This window comes from Stegodyphus dumicola, chromosome 12 (genome assembly GCF_044657685.1).
Source record: "Stegodyphus dumicola isolate Sdum_Otavi_A_Nest chromosome 12, ASM4465768v1".
Classification (NCBI taxonomy): Eukaryota; Metazoa; Arthropoda; class Arachnida; order Araneae; family Eresidae; genus Stegodyphus; species Stegodyphus dumicola.
Window position 1 is genome coordinate 115,174,265 of NC_140779.1, and position 22,190 is coordinate 115,196,454.

The 22,190-nt window shown below is 34.7% G+C and overlaps 1 protein-coding gene across 1 annotated transcript; it reads right to left on the reverse strand.

Moving 5' to 3' along the window:
• Positions 1 to 2,653: 2,653 nt before the first annotated feature.
• mus101 (mutagen-sensitive 101) lies at positions 2,654 to 22,081 on the reverse strand. Its single transcript, XM_035362006.2, has 2 exons — positions 21,232 to 22,081; positions 2,654 to 6,800 (listed from the first exon to the last, which is right to left on the reverse strand). Exons 1-2 carry the CDS (start codon positions 21,683 to 21,685, stop codon positions 2,773 to 2,775), a joined length of 4,482 nt encoding a protein of 1,493 aa, XP_035217897.1. The 5' UTR covers positions 21,686 to 22,081; the 3' UTR covers positions 2,654 to 2,772.
• Between the last annotated feature and the right edge of the window lie 109 nt (positions 22,082 to 22,190).

Genomic DNA, 22,190 nt, shown 5'->3' on the forward strand with positions numbered 1-22,190 from the left:
CCAAAAACACAATATATCTTCTCCTGTGGTAGTACCAGGCATCGGTATTAGTTCCAGTAATTCCTCAAAAATGTTAAAATTCTTGTCACAAGAACGAAGAAACACTGCTAATTGAGCTTTGCCACTAATGTCTGTGCTCTCGTCACAGGCAATGGAGAAACTTTCGAAACTAGATGATTTTGCTTTGATCTGATCCCTTAAATTCGCGGCTAAATCAGTAACTCTTTCCGCAACTGTATTTCGAGACAATGAAATTGATTAAAAAGCCTTCACATTTCCAGGACAAACAATTCCTCCAGCTTTCATTAGGCATTCCTTGATGAAATCACCGTCAGTAAAAGGCTTCGAATGTTTAGCTATCAACTCGGACAAGACGTAGCTTGCATGTACCGCCGCTTCACTTTCTTGCAATACTTTACTAAACATGGACTGTTGCTTTTTCACTCCTAACTTGAGCTCTTTCAACTTTTCTTCTCTCATTAATCCTTCGTAATTGTTATATTTCGATTTGAGTTGTTCGTAACGACGTTTAATATTATATAACTTTGGTACATTAATAGTATTATTACATATCAAGCAGATTATTTTATCTTTTATTTCACACCAAAAATATTCTAATTCCCATTTTACTTGGAATATTCTATGTTCGTCAGCGATTTTTCGTTTAATTTTACTACCACTTGGTTTTGATATAGACATACTGAATACAAAGGGCTGGAATAAACACAGTTAACGTTAAAAAGTTAACAAAAACTTATTCTTTCCACAAGAGATAAATCAAAATGCTAAAATATTTCTTCAAAAATATTCTAACAATATCACAAAATGTCAAACGTTTAGCAAAAATCAATTCAAAACAGAGAAACTAATTCTATCTCACAGCGAAATCGTCACAAATCAATCACAGCATCAAGTAAACAAACAGTTCGCTAGAACTACAGCTACTACTGAGATGAGTTGTTTGTTCTCGGCTTTTATAAGCTTTATAATTAATTTCTCGAATATACTGAAAACATCTATAAATATCTGGATTTTTGTGGATGGCAACAGCAATTGCGAGATATTTATTTATTAGGTATTAAATGCATGCGCTGTTCTATTTTTAACCTTCCAACGCAGCTGTCTTTTCAAAAATCATCTGCGTTGCTAAAGCAACATGAAGCAAATCTAATTACAATTCTAAATTTAAAAAAAAACTAAATAAATAAATAACTATGAAATCCATAACAATATGAATTAAGTAATAATTAATAATAAAGCAAAGTGCATGCACATGCATGCACCAATATATCGTATAAAACTATGATTGGAAAACCGAGACCATGAGTTCGGCCACATTCGGCTATCGGGGGATGCTTACAAGTTCTGAGTGCACGTGTCCCCCAAAAGCCGAAGGTAGCTGAACGCAAGCTACTCACACGCATTTGTAATTTAAGTAGTGTGTGTGTCAGCTCGCTGTGAGTAATCTAACAACACTGAATAAATTATCGTTAATTACTTAGCAGTAAACATTTCATTTTTTCTTCGCCGATATGTTATTTTATTATTATATATTATTATTTGCCGATATATTGGCCGGGCCGCGAGTTTGACATCCTTGGGCTACATGTTCTTATACCTCACCACGTAAGGTTATATTAGCACTGCGTTGCATTTTTGCTCTCATAGCGTGTTCTTATATTATTCTTTTTTTATTACTTTTTCGAATTCACAATTACTTTTTCGAATTTTAAGTTCAAACAATTTACATAAATAGTAATACAAAGAATAACACAAAATCTAAACAACGGAAAGAAATACATTCTTAGCTATGTATGTATTATTCTTTTTTTATTACTTTTTCGAATTCACACTGTTCATTTAAAAATATATTCCTTACCTCTTTCTTTTTTGTGAATATGATATTAACAATCTTTAATTTACCCAGTAATGCCATACCATTTTTTCAAGGAGGTCTTTTACCTGACAAACGAGTATGCAAAGATGGCCATAACATGAACTTTATATTAACAACAAAACCATTTAGAAGTACAATATTAAAAACTGAAAAAGAAGAAGGCCCTTCATGTTGGAAATTGGTTCTTTTCATTTACTTTTACATTCATGCTTCATGAGCTTAGTGAAATTATAGCAAAGATCTTGGCACAAATCAAAAATCACCAAATATGCTTGGGGACTGCTACAGCAATGAAGTATCATTTAATGAGATTAGTTTTATAGTTAAAACTCCAGCTAACTGAAAAGAGTAGATAGAAGATGCTTTTGATGATTTTCATTCAAGCCATGTGAGAGCAATCAAGTTTCTTATTATTATACAATCAGTTACAAATTCTTGCGAAGCAAAAGATTAAACAAGCTGAACTGAGATTTAAGTGACAAATAAGATATATTATTGAATACAACTCGCTTCTTTCGATATGAACAGTTGTTATTTCTTTACTATTGTCATTTATACCTTACAAGTCTCATTACAATTTGATTTTAAACATTCTTAATACCATTAGCATATAAGAACAATTTTAAGTTCAAACAATTTACATAAATAGTAATACAAAGAATAACACAAAATCTAAACAACGGAAAGAAATACATTCTTAGCTATGTGTGTAAATTTACCAGCTTAATTTTATAATGATACTGCTGAAGAAAAACATAGATCTTTTAAGAGTTTTAATTCTAATTTTAACAAAATGTAAAAAGTATACAGAAATGTAATATACACAGATGAAATAAAAGTAATAAGTTTAATTTAAAATATATATTATGAGAATTTTATTTTACACGAGACCTTTTACTTAGCCTTGTACCAGAACTCGCTGCATGGCGTTTACTTGAAGACGTTGATATGTCCATTAACTCTTTGGCTTCAGCTAAAATAAAATTGTCCACTTCAGGTAAAGAGTCTTCAGTTAGATAAAAAGCTAAATATTCAGGCTTCAAACATTTAATATTATGGGAAACAAAACTGGTCAAGTCTACTTTGCAACCACATTTCTTTTTCACTTCAACAAAAACATGAGATATTGTATCTAAGGCAGAATTTGCATCAGACATAGGCACGATTTCAGCACCACCAGCTTCTAAAATTTTAGTATATGTTGAAAGCTTAGCTTTATCCTCTGCAAAAACTACTACTTTCCAACCATGGAAAGCACCAAACACATCCTTATTGCCATTCAGTTTCATTCTCCATCGAATAGGACACTTAGCTAATTTCTCACTATTTGGTGCTACATTTTGCATATATTTACTTGTCCCAGGCCCTCCCCACTCAAAATCAATTTCAGGTAAAAAACGCTTTTGTACATCAGACTCTTTCAAATAGTCAGGGTGCAAAATCCATTTGCCAGATGCAATACTGGATAGAAGTTTTTCATTCTTAATGGGATTTCTTAGAATCAAATGAGTTGCCGTTATATCAAATGTTTTCTCATCAGAAACAGTACCACCTAAATTTTGAATAATTTCAGTATAATTTGTTTTCTCAGGTTCAGGAATATTGGTGAACATAAATTTTCTTACAATTTGTATGGGAACAGTTTCAGCTTCAACAGATATTTCATTATCTATGTCATTGAAATTAACATTTTTTAAGTCGAGTTCTTTTTCAGTGTTTTGCACAGTTATTCCAGAGTTAAGACTTTCTTGTAAGTTTTGTTTAACACTTATAAGATTGTGATTATTTGCTGCTGCTCTTGCAGCAATTTTCTCGCGTTCCAGTCTTCCAGTGGGATCATCCCATGTAACTGGATAACTTTGAGAATGTTGAGAACAAGTATCTGGTTCATCACTAGCAGCATTATTTTCAATTGAGCTCATAGATTTAACATATGCATCTGAAAAATGTCTAGGGTATTTCTGGATTGGATTCACTTCATTGACTGGACTAGCACAAAAAGATTTTATCAGCCTTTTTGACTGACGTTTGTTGTCAGATTTGCAACTAATAGTTGCCGCAACTAATAGTTCCTTTAATTGCTTATTAAAATCAATGGTATCATTCTCTTTAAGTGATTCTTCGTGTTTAGGCTGTTTTTCTTTCTGTTCTTGAACAGAATTATTTTGGCTACCAGACATTTTAACAATTGATATCTCTCCTGCTAGAGACATATTTGTTTTCAGTGAATGGGGATATAATTCTTCATTCAACCACAGGTTTTGCTTTTTGCAATCATATAACCATTCAGGTGATACAATCTTTTTTCCCTGACACCTAGCTTCTCGAAATTCTTTTGCCAAATCATTTGATTTCCCAGTAAAAACAAAATGAGTGCAAGTGCTATCATATGAACATAAATAATCACCACCCAATGAACTTACTATTTCATTCAATTTAGCTTGTAAATTGATTAATTTTCGGGACACACATAAAACCACTCCTTTCAATACACCATCGGTAGTACTAACTTCCCTTTCTTGAATCTCCTCAATATTACTTTTTTCAGATTCTTGAGGATCACCATCTGCTTCAGATTGTAACGTGGCATTTAAACCTCTTACAGCCGAAGCTAAATTCCTTCTAAATAGTTCTTCAACAGGTAAACTCTTCCTTTTTGAGCATGCAGGACTATCTGACATACTAGAGTCTAAATCCCTTAAAAGACCACTCACGTGAAACTTAATATTGTAAGACTGATCCAAAGTTGAATTCAGAGAGTTGTCAGGATTGATTACAGGAGAAAGTGGTGTAATTTTGCATGACTGATCTAATTCAGAAAGTTTATTTAAAGATTTTTCAGAATTTATTACAGGGACAGAATCTGCCTTAACTTTACATAATTGATCTAATTCTGAAATCTTATTTAGATGTTTGTCAGAATTTATTACAGGAACAGAAACTGTATTTTGATTATTTTGTTCAGTTTCATCAGTGGGTTTGGACATATGATTTCCTTCTGATATCGAGGCATCAATACAATTGAATTTTTCATGTGTACTAGGACCATTAATCTTTTCAATAGCTGCATTTTTACTAGATGAAGAAGACTTGGTATCATGTTCCATTGGTAAAGCAGCAGCCTCTACCATATACTTACTTATAGGTGGTATTGTACCATGTTTTGCAGCATCAAGGACCCATTGTTTCGTAACAGCCGGAATGTTCCATTTTTTAGCAGCTTCATATTTGCTTCCTTCAGGAGTAGCTACTATCAAATGAGTATTTGATAATACTCCTTTAGATTTATTAGCTCTACGAACAAAATATTCTTGGCAAACAGCTCCCAATGCTTCAGCTAAATACATCAAACAATCTCGCTCAGTTCCGCTATATTGACTAACAGATATAACAAAGGACTGAAATGGTTTTTTGTCTAAAGGAACTGTCAGTGGTCTAAATAACTCATTCTCATCAAAATCATACAATCTACAGTCTTCAATGCACTTTTGCAACCAACAATTTGTTAAAATATATGGAACAGAGATATTATCAGACCAAATGATGGGGACTATGGCAACATCACAAGAATGAATATTTTCATCATATAGAACCATACCTGAATGAGTTTCTATCATGATAGCTAGTATTTCAGAATCTTTATCTCCAAAACCTGCTACAGTGAATTTCAGTCCTGTAAATAATTCCTTAGAGCTTGTGACTGCATCTTCTTCATTTACATCTAGAACATCATCATCTTCTTCATCAGCTCTCAATGTACCTCTTTCTTTTCCTTTATCAACAGATTTTGTTCCATCATGTGACTCAATAGATTTATCTATCTTTCTATCATTCACAGTATCTAAATTCTGCACTTCTAGAGTTTCATGATTAATGTATTGTTTAAATATATCAGTTATATTGTCGCCAGTAATATTTTCATTTTTAGACAAAGAATTAATACTTTTATTAGGACCTATCTCTTTTGACTCTGGTTCCACTTTTTCTGGGCTTAGATGAGATATATCCATGCATAAAAATGGTTTCTCCTCCACAAGTTTTTCTTTTTTACAGCACTCAAGCAACCAGTTACAGTTTACAACGTATGGTTTCACAGTGCTAGATTTCAGGTTCTGTAAAAGATCTTCACTGAGTTCACCACAAACTACATGTGATATACTGTCACTATATTTGCTAAATCTAATTCCTCCGCCAGCATTTACGATTTTCCTTAGCTTATCAATGTGAACTGGGCTGAAACCTGTTAAAAAAATTTTACAACCATCTAAGAACTGCCCATATTTAGGTAATGATGAAAGATCAAATGATTCAAGAGCAGAAAATGAAGTTTTTCTGTGTACTGGACCTGATGCATCACTCCTTATTGTCTCATCTAAATGTGTGATCACAGAAACATTTGTAATAGCACTGCAGTCAACTAAGGGGAAAGGCAGATCATCTGTTGAGAAGTCTTTTTTTGGAGTAGAACGTTTTGGCTGAAATGGTTTCGAATTTTCATCTATCGTATAAAGAGTTTCATCTTTACAATATCCAGCTTCAATACTATCATAAATCCAACTAACATTTACACAAAACACTTTCCAATTCCTTGCATAACGGTATTTATCCCCACTAGGTTCAGATAAAACAAGATGAGTAGTTTCCCGTGCTTTTAGTGCACCCATATAAATCCCTCCATTACGTTCAACTAAAGACTTTATAGCAGTTCTTTCTTCTGCACTCAGCTGAGAAACAGTGATGACCAACCCTTTAAAAACAGGACATTTATATTTGTCAAAGGAAGAATCAGTTGCATGGAGAAGTGAGTGCTGTCCACTTTCCCATATGGCATTGATCCAATCAGGTACCATAATTAATAAGCCACAACTTGCTGCCACTTGATATTTTTTTGATCCAACTTCCCCTGGGAAAAATAATATAATGTAAGAACTACAACAGTTCATGAATCAATATATTTTTTACATGTAAGCAAAGAAAGAGACATTCAGTGATTTATATATAACGAGTGACTGAAGGTGGTTATAATATACATACAATGGAAAGCTATCACAAACATTTTATGATAGCTTTCCATTGTATGTATATTGTAGTTTTATGACATGATAAATTTTGAAATATTTTGTTAGATCTTCAGTTTCTGCTGTTATTGGATAATCTTTCGGCTTAATAATACTGTATGCCTGAAGAAGTGCACAAAATTACTTATCCTACATTTTACCAGTTGACAAATTATTTTATGTTTAATTCAAAGTCCTTCAATGTTTATGTAGCATATGTAGCAACACTTCCTGCCATTCAGTAATATTACAAAAAAATCTATAAAAAAAAAAAAAAAAAAAAAAGGGAAGAAGGAAAGAGAGACAGAATAATAATAATAATAATAAATTTGCACAGCCTCAACTCTCAACCAGCAAAAAAACATATTATTAGTTGTAGTAGGCATTGGTAAAATCAAAGGCAAAAGGTTAAAGAAAACGAAAAATTAATGTTGCAGGACCCGATGACTACACTTAAAACTCCAGTTAAGAGTTGTGAGATTTGATGATCTTAATATTAAGAAAAGGCAAATGTGTGTGCTGTGGCAAATCACACTGAGTTTTGACTGTTGTACGTGTAGGACGAGCTTTGGCTCGCTCCTGATTTTGTGCTAATTGAACGCTTTTTTACTAAGCCTGATCAGAGAGCATGCTGCTGTAACAGAAAGCCGGCATTGCAATAAAATCTGATTGCTTTCCCGTTACTTCATTTTCTTCCATTCACTCCACCATGGATCAAATGATTGATTTTATTGCTGCTGAGACAGCCAATTTAAAATGCATCAAAGAAGCTGATGGATCTCTCTCATCTAAGAATGCTCGAGACCTTAAATTTCTTCGTCGCCTTAAACTTTTCAGCGACAGAGCATTGAACGCTGAATGTGCTTCTACTTCTCTCCCCAAATTGAACATCTCTGTTCCTAAGGTTAATGACAATGATTCTTCAGTATCTGAAATTAACAAAACTAATTCCAGATGAGCCAGCAGCCTAGCGAGCTGAGATGAAGAGCAGTCGAAAAAATATAAAGCATTAGATGAAGACAGCTCTGACACCTGTCCTAAAGGAGACATTACTAGAAGACCAAGAAAACCCTACCGAAAGCCTACCCTGATGGAGCCCTCTGATTTGCCAGCAGTTTTGACACCTGAGCTGACTACGGAAACAACTTCTGATAATATGGATACAGCCCCTGACATACAGGTCGCAGATCCGGCTCCCGAAACACCAAAAAATTATATCACGGACACTTCTCCCATTCTCCCAGTCTGCAACCAACTCTGATGCCACCACCGGCCAATCCCAGCATGAGCTCAAGAAACCCACCATCTATCATGGTTAAAGATGAAAGATTCCAAATTTCACAAGTTAAAGCATTCCTCATCGGCTACAATCTGCAGTCTGAAAAGGATTACTTTGGTCAATTAATTCAGGATGGATTTAAAATCCAATCCAAATCCCCAACGTCTTTATAAGCAAATCCTGAAGGTCTTTACAGACAAAGGTATTCGATATCACTGCTTCGAATTGCCTGAAACCAAATATATTAAAGCAGTTGTTAGACATCTCTCCAACAACATGGACAAAAGTGAACTTGCTGAGAGTTTAACTCAAAAAGGTTCATCAGAGTGAATCAAATGAAGACGAGATGGAGAAGTCATAAATATGCCTCTCTTCTTGGTCACCCTGGATCGAAAAGAAAAAAGTAAAAATATCTTCAACGACGAATTCATCCTAGGAATGAGGATTAAAGTTGAATGATACCAAGATAGAATTGGCGCCCTACAGTGCTTCTGCTGCCAAGAGTTTCACCATGCTCAGACACACTGTCACCATGAACCTAGGCGTGTCAAGTGTAGTGATGCTCATGAATCATATCTATGTAAAAAAGACAAGAATAGTCCCCCTACATGTGTGAATTGTAAGATTACTGGATACACTGCAAACTTTTTTTCGATGTGAAAAGTTTAAAAAGCCTAAAGCTCACGTTCAATCATCATTTTATGCAGATCGAGTAATCAGTAACAAATCCTACTCGCAAGCTATCCTACACGAACTTAAAAACTTTGTCGCTATTATCCAAAATTCCGGACTTCCCCTGCTTTTCAAGCAACTAACCCCGCAAAAAAATGTGATCTCAGATAATGGGTCAACACACTAATAATGCAAATTTAATCCGCTTCATTGTGTGGAATTCAAATGGTCTCCGCAATAAAATCTCAGAACTGCAAGAATTTCTGTATGAGCACGATATTGACTTTGTGCTCATTACTGAGACGCATGTTCAAAGATGTTACAGTCTGAAAATCTCCAACTACAGAATCTATCGCTGTGATAGAACTAGCCATTGAGGTGGAGGTGTCACCATCTAGGTGAAGAGAAATCTACGATTCTGTCTCGTTAAAGAGTGCAAAGACTTTGGTTGTGAGCTGATTACAGTGTGCATTACCCTTCTGGTGTACAAAAATATTTATTTCAGGGCTTTTTATAATCGACAACATAATGTGTTAACTTATAACTTACTAGACTCAAGTCTTCCTCCTGACATTCCTACAATCCTGGCAGGAGACCTAAATGTCAAGAGCGTCGCATGGAATTGCCGTAAAGGAAATACAAACGGTAAAACTCTACAAAATTACATATTGGCTATCCTGTTATTATTTACACACTGGACGAATACACATATCACCCGGAAAGGCTAGAGCATTTTGGATATTGCCTTGTCGACCACAATTATCCCCATCACGCTTGAAGTATTACACCAACTATCCTCAGATCACTTACCGATCATTGCAACTTTAGGAGTGAACAAAAATAATACTGCTTCTACTGAAAATGCTAGTGATACAATTGTAAATACAAACACGCTCTAGCGACTACCGTCTAAAATAGGTCAAATAACTAGGCATAGAAATCGTCTCAGAAAAATTTACAACCTTACCTGTGACCCTGCTGCCAAAAAGGGCGATAAATCGTCTAAGCCAAGACATCAAAACTGCTGTGAAGCAACACAAAGACGAACATTGGTGTGAAAAAATGTGCAATTTAGATTTCCGTGACGGATCTCTTTGGACTTTAATAAAAAACCTCAAAGCAAATTTTGTTACCAATCATCCCATCTTTCACAACAGAGTTGTTGCCCTTTTGAATGAAGATAAAGCAAATGTTTTCGCTTCGCATTTGGAGTTACAATTTACATCAAAAGGCTAGCCTGTTGACAGAAACTTTTAACATTACACCCTTACACATGTGAAAGACTGGCTAAATGCCCCCACAGCACAAAATATTCCCAAATTTTCTACCCCTGTAGAAGTGTCTCAAATCATTAAAAATCTCAAACCACGCAAAGTTCCCAGAAATGATGGCATTTCTAATACTGCAGTTAAAAGGTTACCTTCCTGTGCAGTAGCGAAATTCACTGGCATTTTAAATGTGTATTTAAAATTTTTATTTAATTCTTACTTTCCACAGCAGTGGAAAAGTGCCAAAATTATTTTAATTCCTAAATCCAGAAAGGACCACACCAAACCAGATGGCTATCGACCTATTAGTCTCCTGCCTGTGCTCGGAAAAATTTATGAGCGCATTATTCTCTCACGTATGCAATCCTATCTAGGCATGCTACCTCCGGAACAATTTGGTTTCCGCAAGCACCTTTCTACTACGAAGCATTACTGACTTTTGTGGCTCTGCATTGCGTAACAAACAAAGTGTTGGTCTCCTCATGTTGGACGTGGCTAAAGCATCTCATGTTCGACCGCATCTGGCACGAGGTGCTCATATCCATACTAATTACTGCAAACTTTGACAAGTCACTCCTTTATTACGAACCAGATTTTTAGTGTTTGTGTGAACGGTGCTATCTCCTCATCAAGAAATATCCACAGTGGTATTCCACAAGGGTCAGTTTTAGAACCTTATATGCATCTGTTTTATGCTGCTGTCAAAATAATACTATTTTGGCCTGTTATGCAGACGATAGTGCCCTGGCAGTGAAGTCTGTTAATATGAATCATGCCATCAAAATACTACAAGATCTCATTCCTAACATTGAAAGATGATGCACACAATGGAAAGTCCAAATAAACGCAGCCAAATCTCAATTTCTCCTCATACGCAGAAGAAAAAGGAACACACCTGTCAAAAGAGGACTTTATCTATTTAATGAAATTTTTCCAATTGTTCCCCATGCCAAGTACCTCAGAGTGGCTATGCCAAATCTCAACTTCTCCTCATATGCAGAAGAAAAAGGAACACACCTGTCAAAAGAGGACTATCTATTTAACGAAATTTTTCCAATTGTTCCCCATGCCAAGTACCTCGGAGTGGCTATAAATGATCGCTTAACGTGGACTAACCATAAAAATCACGTCAGGGATAAGACGTTACAGATTATCAAATGTCTCTTTCCAACTGTTGGCAAATACTCCACTCTGGACTTAAGAAAAAAAGTGGCTCATCTACGACGCATCTACGATCAGACCGATCATGACTTATGCCTCCCTGTCCTGGGCTGCCCTCACCAAAACTGACCTCAACAAATTATGTGTTGTGCAGAATCGCTATCTCAGAATCATCACAAATGCTCATTATTTCTTGAGAAATAAGTGCCTACAAGATGATCTCAAGATCCTTAGGTAAGTTCATCGTAAAGCAAAATTGGAATTTCTTCAGAGAAGCTCAGGACTGCAATCATATATGCATCAATTTAACTTCTTTGAGTATGAAATATTGCATGAAGATCTTAGACCATTTACTGTATTTATCCTCAATAAAAATCAGAACTTTCAACCTAGGATTTTACCCTGTATTTATTTTGTAATACTGAAATGCTTAAAGTTAAGCAGCTACTATCAGGGTCAAGGTATGGGAGGGTGACCTCCCACTTGACTACGAATTCAAGTCTTCTACTGTTTGTATAACTGCTTGTACACTTGTAGAACTCTCACTGCTTCTATTTGTTTCAAATTTATTTTATTTTATTTATTTCAACTTCTAGTATACTGGAAAAATATGTTTTTTATGTTTCTGTATTTGAATATTTTGTAAATAGTAAATTGTCCATGATTTTCGCATACTTATCTTCAACAGCCAATCAGAAGACTTCTACTGAGAGATATCTTTGACTGCTTCTAATGGACTCCCTGAATATTTTTAACTTTAAATACTTATTTCATTTTTGTGTATAGTCTTTCTAATTGCGAGAAAAATGCACCTTGATGATTTTATGCACTGAACATTTGTAACAATGTACACTGTTCCTGAAACTTGGACCAGCATCTCTCCAGTCTCACGTGACAAAGTAGTCACACCCTCTTTCACCTTGCATCCTGTCCTCCGGCCACACTCATGCATTTCCTTTACTTGCAATCAAATAATTCAAGACAGCCAGTATATAGCTTGCTATCTGCAAGCTACACACGGCAATAGTGAGAAAAGCAAGTCTGCTGTGGGTGCAGTCAGTTGAAGAATGCTCACATATACAGAGTTTTAAAAGTTACCACTTTTTTTCTTCTTTTGTATTCACTATACTATTTATATTTGGGATGCATAAATTGAAAAAAAATATCTGAAAGATATGCTCTGGATAATTTCACTGATGTTGCTGCTTGGAGATGTAAAAAAATGTTCCAAATGTTTGTTTAATTTTCTTTGTTTCTTTTGGCATGTTTTTTTTTTTTTTTTTTTTTTTTTTTTTTTTTTGTAAAGTTAATATGTATAAACTATTAAAACACACTATTAAACACATCATAAACATCGAGTTTACCGATCCTCATAATGTCGCCAAATCCTGAGTGTACTGTATACTAGGATTAAACTTTTGCAGACTTTGTTTAAAATATCTTCACTAGTACCTCATCTCATTTCATCTCATAGGTGCTTTCCAATTTTTTTTTTTTTTTTTTTTTTTTTTTCCAAGTTTAAAACTCTATTATTTCGAACTTTCAGTGAAGTATTGGGAATTCAATTTATCTGGAAATTTAGATTAACACATATAATAAATATGTTGATACTGCTAATGGGTTTCCCTTTTCTTTCTACTTTTTTCCTAATATTAATACTTCATTCAAGGCCCAGTGGCGCAGTAGCTAGCACAGCATGCTGCAGCACCACAGGTCCAGGGTTCGATCCCCAGGCTGGGCAAGGTTGATTCAGCCTTTCATCCCTTGATTTCCATCCCTTGGGTTGATAAAATGAGTACTAAGTTCGCTTGGGGACTAAACACTGGTGGTCCTGTGACAAGCTGACCACTTGTTCAGGGCATATGCTTATACACCCCGGGGCCCGCGGTCAAGAAAGCAGATTTCGGGGCACTGCTGGCCTTGGCCTACTAAGCCTTCTTGCCCACTAGGACTGTTGCACCACCGAGTTTAGTTTAATACTTCATTCATACAGAATACTAAAAATCTCCCCTTTTCCAAAGAAAATTAAGTAAAAATATACAAGGATGTGAATGAAGTTTATTAGTTTCATCTATGTACATTCAGTTCAAATCAAATGAAGACGTGTTATCAGACAGATACTGTCAAAGTTTTAATTGTCTTTGGACCTCCTGATGGCTGTGTTCCAAATTATGGCATCCAGTAAGGATGGAGAAAATTCCTTGCATTTCCCACTGCTTAAAGGGTGACTGAGGAAAAGAGCCAGTCATCTAATCCAGATACAGATGAATTATTATCTTTTACATTTTAGTTTAGGCACCACTTGTTAAATTAGGTTTACATCAGATTAGCAGGAAACTGAAAAATTAGTTGCATCTTCTCTGGGATTCAAAATTTGGTCCTGATGACTAGCTGTATATGCTTCCAGTTACACCATAAAGGCATGCAATAAGAAAGGGAAAAATTCCTTTCAAAACAACAGTGCTGACTCAAGGCAAGTTGAGCTTTCTTTCACTCAAAACCTTTTTTTATAAATTTAGCAATCTTTATGTATACTTATGTAATATAAAAATATCTTAGTTAAAAATACAGTGGTACATCAATATACATCCACTATAAAGTATGTCCAGCTTGGTATACACAGGGCTGTGGAGTCGGAATCAGAGTTAGGCAGATTTTTGGGTAAAAGGATTCGGAGCTGGAGTCGCTAAAAACATGTCGACTCGGAATCCAATTTTTGTTGGGCAGTTTGAATGTGAAATGAAATTAAAGTGGATTTAAAAAAATTAACGACAAACTGAGTTATCATTTTTATTTATGAACTATGTACATTAATAAATAGTTATTTTCTATTTTATTGACACATTAATAAGTAAATATAAGAGAGGAGGATGGATGTGATATTTTCCATTATTAATTAAACTGATTCATTTAGTTACAAATCTCATTGGTAAATTTAGGTAAGCACCAATAGAGCAAGGACTCCCCAAACTGATGTTATTCTTAGGAAGCAAAAAGGAAAAGAAGCAATTATTGATCAAACAACGCAATGGGGAAGTACATATTTGATGATATAGAGGTTGTCTGAATTAAGAACGTTTTTAGAAGATGTAGATAACCCTCATGTTTCACTAACAGAAAAACTGTGGAATGATATTGCGGAATTGGAAATTCTTTTTTCTACACTGTATATAGCCACAAAATAGCTACAATCCAAACAATTAACAGGAGGCGAGAATGGAAAAATGCAATGATTGTTCTTTCTGAAATGGAGGGTTTATTGCAGAAGGAATCATTTCTTTAAAATTGCCCAGTGGCGAAGTGGCTAGCGCAGCTACACCACAGATTGGGGGTTCGATCCCCAGGCTGGGCTAGGTTGACTCAGCCTTTCATCCCTTAAATGGATTTGTAAAATGAGTACCAAGTTCCCTTGGGGACTAAACATCGAGGACTAAACATACGTCCTGTGACACGACACGCTGACCACTTGTCCAGGGCATATGGTAATGGCCGAAGGTCAAGAAAGCAGATTTGCAGGCTGTGGCCTACTGTGGCTGTTGCGCCAGAGTTTAGTTTATCATTTCTTCAATGAAGAAAAGAGAAACTAGTTTGCTAGACAAGAATACAGTGGATGGACAAAAATATGGAAACACCTTGTGAAATGCATGTTTGAAAAGAAAGATTGATTTTAATGAAATATGTAGGTGGCGCTGCCATTTTTGACTACTGACGCCACCTATACAACTTCGTAAATGTGCTAAACAGTTCAGTTGTTGTCGGAGTACTGTTATGTGAGGTTGTCATTGCATTATGTCAGAGTTAACAGACTTCGAACGTGGGCAAATTGTTGGAGCACGTATGGTAGGTGCTTCCATAAGCAAGGTAGCCGAGGTGTTTAGTGTTTCAAGAGGTACTGTATCGAAGATTTATTCCGCATATTTGAAAAGCGGAAAAACATCATCTGCTAAATCACAGCGCGGACGAAAGTGTGTCCTGAGGGATCCTGACAGACGATCATTAAGGGCAATTGTGACGAAAAATATGAAGACCACAGCTGCAAAAATTACTGCTGAAATGAATGTTGTGTTACCGAACCCTGTGAGTACCAAAACAATTAGAAGGGAGCTTCATAAACAGGAAATTGCTAGCCGTGCTGCAATTGAGAAGCCACTCATCAGTGATGCTGATGCCCGTAACAGGAAAAGGTGGTGTTTAAGTCATAAAGCCTGGACTATAGAGCAGTGGAAGCGAGTAATATGGTCTGACGAGTCTTCTTTCACATTGTTTCCCCACTTCTGGCCGAGTTTACGTCTGGAGAACGCCATCTCAAGCCTATAATACAGACTGCTTGTTGCCAAGAGTGAAACACGGCGGGGGTTCTGTTATGGTTTGGGCAGCCATATCGTGGTTCTCTGCTAGCCCCATGATAACTGTGTCAGGGCACATGACTGCCAAGACCTATGTGAACATTTTGGCCGATCAAGTTCATCCCATGGTACAAACTTTGTTCCCCGATGGTGATGGTGTCTTCCAAGACAACGAAGCCCCTGTTCACACAGCTCACATTGTCCAGGACTGGTTTTCTGAGCACGAGGATGAGTTGTCCCATCTCCCCTGGCCACCACAGTCACCAGATCTGAATGTTATCAAACTTTTGCGCTCTACATTGGAACGGAAAGTGCATTCTCGTTATCCACCGCCAACATCGTTATTTGAACTTGCCACCGTTTTGCAGGAAGAATGGTATAATATTTCCTTGGCAAACATACAGGAACTGTATTTATCCATTCCGAGAAGACTGCAAGCTGTTTTGGATGCCAACGAGTTTCCTACACCATATTAAGTAAAGAAACATGTTTTTTTAAAGGTGTTTCCATATTTTTGTCCAACCCCTGTATCTTACTGAGTTTAATACATCTAGATTTAAAACACTGAATTTTGTAGGATGACAAACAAATTAAAAAGGAAAAGAAAGTATCTATGAACTTTCATTAAGAATGAAATTATTCTCAGAACAACTGAAGTATTCAAATCAGGACAATAAAACTGCAGATATTGCAACTGAGTCTCTATCATCCTATTTCAGTGATGAATTAGATTTTGAGAAATATTTGGATAATATTGAAAAGGCTGAGGCAAAGTGAATGAAAATAAAGAACCAAGAGCCTTCTGATATAAAAATGAAAAAATACAAACAAGATTTCTACATGGCCTTTGAAGAAATAGAGAAATATGATTGCTCTTGCTAGACACCTCTTTTAGAATTTATAAAAATCTATCCTGAAAAGTTAAAAGAAGTAGTCCTAACAGTAACAGCTCTTCCTCCTATTCAAGTCAGTGTAGAGAGACTCTTCTCAGCTCTGAAGTTTATCAAATTGGATCTATGGTCTTCTAACAAAGAAGATTTTGTTGAAGCTATACTGTTTCTTATAAATTACTAATGTCAGTTTTTCCACATCATAATAAATGTGAATTAATATAAATAATTTGCTATGCCATCAATTTTTTTCCGTAGCATACATTACTTCTTTTATATTAAAAACATAAGCTGTAGCCCATGTGAATATGTTTACATATATATGAGGGAGTCGGAGTCTTTAAAATTCCAGAAGTCAGAGTCGGTCATTTTCCCTACCAACTCCATAGCCCTGGGTATACATCCTGTTTGGTGTGGAAAATTTTGTTTGGATTGCAACTCGAGTTTGATGAATTATTAGTCTAGCACTACAGGTGTTTACCTCTTTCAAGACAATGCTATGACCATGCATGAGTATTCAATAAAGGACTCGCACTATAACTTTGAATTTTCAAGAAATTTTGTTTTTTTTCATGTAAATTTTTTGTAAACAGTAAGTTTAAAGAAAGTTATAGAGAAGAGTAAAGTAATGAAAAACATTGTTAGAACCATCATGGAGGTGGAAGAAGAAATTGTTCAAAAGTATGAAGATGACTTGCATATATAAAGTATGTAACTTGGCTGTTGCATACTGTATATCAAATAAAATGGTGTCTATAGCTTTGAAAAACAATGTTCTTGCTGAAGATAGCTCGAACTTATTCAATGATACTTAACTTCAGTAAGTGGACTGTAATATTAACAATAACAATTTTATTTTAATAAAAACAACATTATTGAATACTAGCACACGCATGTGCTTATAGTTACCCATGTAACTTAGCTAAGAGCGAGCAACCATATGCTCTTACATCAAGTCAGAAATCATTCATACTAATAAAGCAAAAACGAAATAACTTTAGGGTTACACTAAAGCCAAACTCTGCTTGGCATAAAACAATGCTGCCAAGCAATACTCGGTTGATCTTTACAATATGGTAACTGGTAGTTTGGCGACATTTTGGAGGCGATAAAGGTTACTACCTGGCACTTTGGTAACAATGTGAGCAGTACTCAGTTCCGATTACGCATTATTTTGTGTGAGGGAAATAAGAGATCATGGGATATGTCATGTGATATTAATGGACGAATTACAGTTCTTTAATCGGAAAAGGGGGGAAATCGGGAAAAAATCTGGAAATTTTGTATTTGGCTTTATTCTGTGTTGTGTGAAACAGTGTTCGTGAATTTTTGGATCCCATGGCCGTAACTAAAGTGAATTCGAAATGGGTATTTATGTATATATTAATTTAATGTATGTGCTCATTTATATTTTAAGTAGTGTTTTTGAATTTAATTATATTTTAATTAAATGATAGTTATTTTGTGAATTTTATGTTTGTAGGAATTTGGTATACGTTTTAGTTGAAGTAAACGTGCATGGAAATAATTTAAATATCTGACACTAAGTATTTGTAATGCTTGCGGTATGAATTCGTTGGTGACGTGTATAATGTAATAGATGATTTAGAGGTAAAAGTTTTTGGATATTTTATTTATTTTATATGTGGAAATGTTCATTACTTTTTCGCGATCAGGTAATTTATATATGTTCTTTTTACCGGGTTTAAAGATTGAGAAAATTGTCATGTATTTTCGTGAAATTTTTCTAATTTATGAGAAAAAAGCAGTGTACATGGATATAGTGAAGAGTGTGCGCAATGCCATTTTTGTGCAATTCTGGGATGTTTTTTTAAGTAAAAATAAGTCGACGTGTATTATTTATTTATTTTATATGTGGAAATGTTCATATTTGGAAAGGGTAAATACTTTTTCGCGATCAGGTAATTTCATATATGTTCTTTTTACATGGTTTAGTGATATTTTAATTAAATGATAGTTATTTTGTGAATTTTATGTTTGTAGGAATTTGGTACACGTTTATGTTGAAGTAAACGTGCATGGAAATAATTTAAATATTTGATACTAAGTATTTGTAATGCTTGCGGTATGAATTCGTTGGTGACATGTATAATGTAATAGATGATTTAGAGGTAAAAGTTTTTGGATATTTTATTTATTTTATATGTGGATATGTTCATATTTGGAAAGAGTAAATACTTTTTCGCGATCAGGTAATTTCATATATGTTCTTTTTACCGGGTTTAAAGATTGAGAAAATTGTCATGTATTTTCGTGAAATTTTTCTAATTTATGAGAAAAAAGCAGTGTACATGGATATAGTGAAGAGTGTGCGCAATGCCATTTTTGAGCAATTCTGGGATGTTTTTTTAAGTAAAAATAAGTCGGCGTGTACATGGTTTATGTGTATGTGTTATTTTGAAAAACGCGTAAGGAGTATGGTATTGTGCACTTTTTCCCAATTTTGCAGTGAATATTTGTCATGATTAAGCAGTTTTGTTAGATAAAATTTCTAGCATAAGTGTAATTCGGCTAGTAGATTGTTGGAAGAAGTGTTCAGTAGATAAAAAGAAAAGAAACATGTCTTTACTTCGTGAAGACAAAATGGCGGCGGGGAAAAAAATAGAGGGTTGCTGTAGGAGAGTTGGTCGCGAAATTTTCGCCAAAAAAACGCCAAGTTACCATAATGTAAAAATCAACCCAATACTCTTTCAGACACCGAACAAACAAAGATGCCTTTAAATCGGCTAACATTACCGAACACATGAAATTGATCGAAAGGACAGAGAGATTAAATTACTTCTAAAAGTTAATGTAAAGAAATTGCTTTCGATCTGGATAGCCAAAAACATTTGTATAGTATCATGTGCAGTGTTCCATATATGTATACCTTGCACACACACACAAAAAAAGGCAGTTCTATATCTCCCGCTCTACTAGACCAGTTGTCGAAATTTAACTTGTGTTTTCCGTGTCTTGAAAGCACAACTTAGGATACAGTCAAAAGTTGTTAACCCGGACTCGTCGGGACTCCGGATTATAGATCATCAGTTTAAATCTGGTAAGATGGCATGCAAAAATTATAAAATTAAAAATATGATACCATAATTTATTAAATAAAGAACAATTATGATCTAAAGGGTATCAAAATTTACAAAAAAAAAAAAAAAAAAAAAAAGCTTAATACTTATTTGTTTACTTTATTAAACATTTCTTTCAATGTAAGTTGTTTAAGTTGCTTCGTTTTTTATGTGATAATACTTTCTCTTTAATTCTATAAAGAGACATAATTTCTTGTTCAGTTACAAAGTTCCACTGTTCAAGTCCTATAACTGCTGTGTCGAGCATACCGACTAATTTGTCAATCGAAATTCTTTCGTTTTCGAAGAAAGTGACCTCTGTGTCACTTTCTTCGCTATCAGAAGCAAATTATAATGAGGAATTGGATTTAAATCATATCAAAGACGGAGTACATCGAGATGAAATACTACATTTAGTAAGGAATTATAAGCCAAATAAAATAAAAACATCTGCCCTGAAGATAAGGATAGTGCTGAGAGATCAACTTCCAGTTCATTGCACGCCGCCACTTTCCCTCCCCCCCCCACACACACACGCAGAGCAGCGTGAAATTGATAAACAGATTTCGGAATGGTTAGATAAACAAATCCATTATCCTTTATCCATTTTTTGCAGCAATTCCACTTTTTGTTTAATGGACTTCGAAACATACTTTCGCTTTGTAGATCCTTTACATATTAGTAAATATATATCAGGAATTCTATTTGACATAATCGAAAGTTCAAGCTTACTTTTATAAAATTGCTCTAACAGTCTGCAAAAAATAATAAGCCGGATCCAATTCGAAGATTACGGAACAACACAATCTGCAACATTAACTGAATTAGATAATTTTAGCTTAGCTTATACCGTCCATTATACATTAAACGCGCATTCGTAAACATATTTTGCGCATGCGCACACGCATATTCGCAGCCGTAAAGGTCTTACGCGCAGAAAGTTTGTAGCTTTGAGGTCCGGATTATAGATCATTCCGGATTATGTGTGTCCGAATTAATGACTTTTGACTGTATATATATCAGATATACATACAGCATTATTTTAATGTAGGTATTTTTACACAAAATCAGACTTTTTCAGAAACAGCATACCGATTTTTTTCCATATTTCGATTCTACTACTACTCAACTCATTATACCTAGATATTAAATTCTGCAATTTTTGGCGAGAAATTTATAGAGCAATTTAAAAATTTATCTTGGCTTATTTTTTTCAGTTTGTGCTAAGAATAATTCATTTGGCAAACTTGTAATTTATAACTACATATTTTCCTTTCCCTTTTTATTTTTTTAATCCTAGTATAAGGTACACGCGAGTTTGGCGACACTATGATGATCAGTAAACGTCGTGTTTTGGTGTTGCTGACTAAACCGCACCAAGGCCGTACCGTACCATATACTAGGATTTTCCCCCTGGAAGTTGCTCAAAATTTTATTTATAATTTAAATTTATTTGCATGTCAAACATTAAAAATGCAACACTATATCTATATTATTTCTTTTGCACACAGCTTTAAAACACTGCTAAAATGCCAAGGGGAAAATACATAAGATAATTCAAGGGGGGGAAATTATACTCACCAACAACTAAATGAGTTACACTTTTAGTCAAGTCTTTACTAAAGAAGCCACCCATAAATTCCACTTTTTTACTTATGTCTTCTCGAGATTTGGTATCAATGTTTGAACATGAAACTGTGATCTTACGCATTGAAACACTATAAACAGGATAAGGTCGTTTGGGTAAAACATCTTCACACTTGAGACAATACAAAATACACAGAGGTCCAACTATTCTGCAACTAACTGATTTCAAATGCTCATACACTTCGCCCTCAAACGGATCTATTACAAAGAGTTTTGGTTCTTTTTTCGTAATTTGCAAACATTCTTGAGCTGAAATCCATACTGGATCAATCTGGTTTGATTCCATAGCTTCGAAAGCAAGCTGAAGTTTTTCAGTAACATCATTAGCAGAACTACCAGTTTGAACAAAGCAAACTTCATATTTAGTATTTTCGGCAAAGCTGGTCATGCTGTTGACAGGTTAAAAAGTATAGTGTTTCAATTGTTCTAAAAATTCATATTCTCAAATAGATGAAATGTTCTACACTGATCGTGGGAAGCCAAGATTTCTTTCTCATTTTTACTTCATTATGAAAGTAATCACGAACAATAATTTGGAAAATAAAGATAATTTTATAGATCAATCACATACAATAAGCATAACAGTTGAATTACTTTGTCGATCATAAATTTGATAACATCTAATGATTGATTCCCATAAGTTTATGATCATAATGTTTTAAATCTGTTGAACAAAATGAATTATTAAGGTATTACACTGAAATATGATTGGAATCATACCATACGACACCCAAATATAACACTTCACATTCGTAAACAAAAACGTAAATCAACCGCTAAAACGCTGATGCCATCTTCAATTGATTTTAGGTTTCATAGCCTGAATAATTTTCAAAAAAATAAAATAAGCCGCAAAAAGTAAATCGTAAAAATATAAACGTTTTAGCTAATAA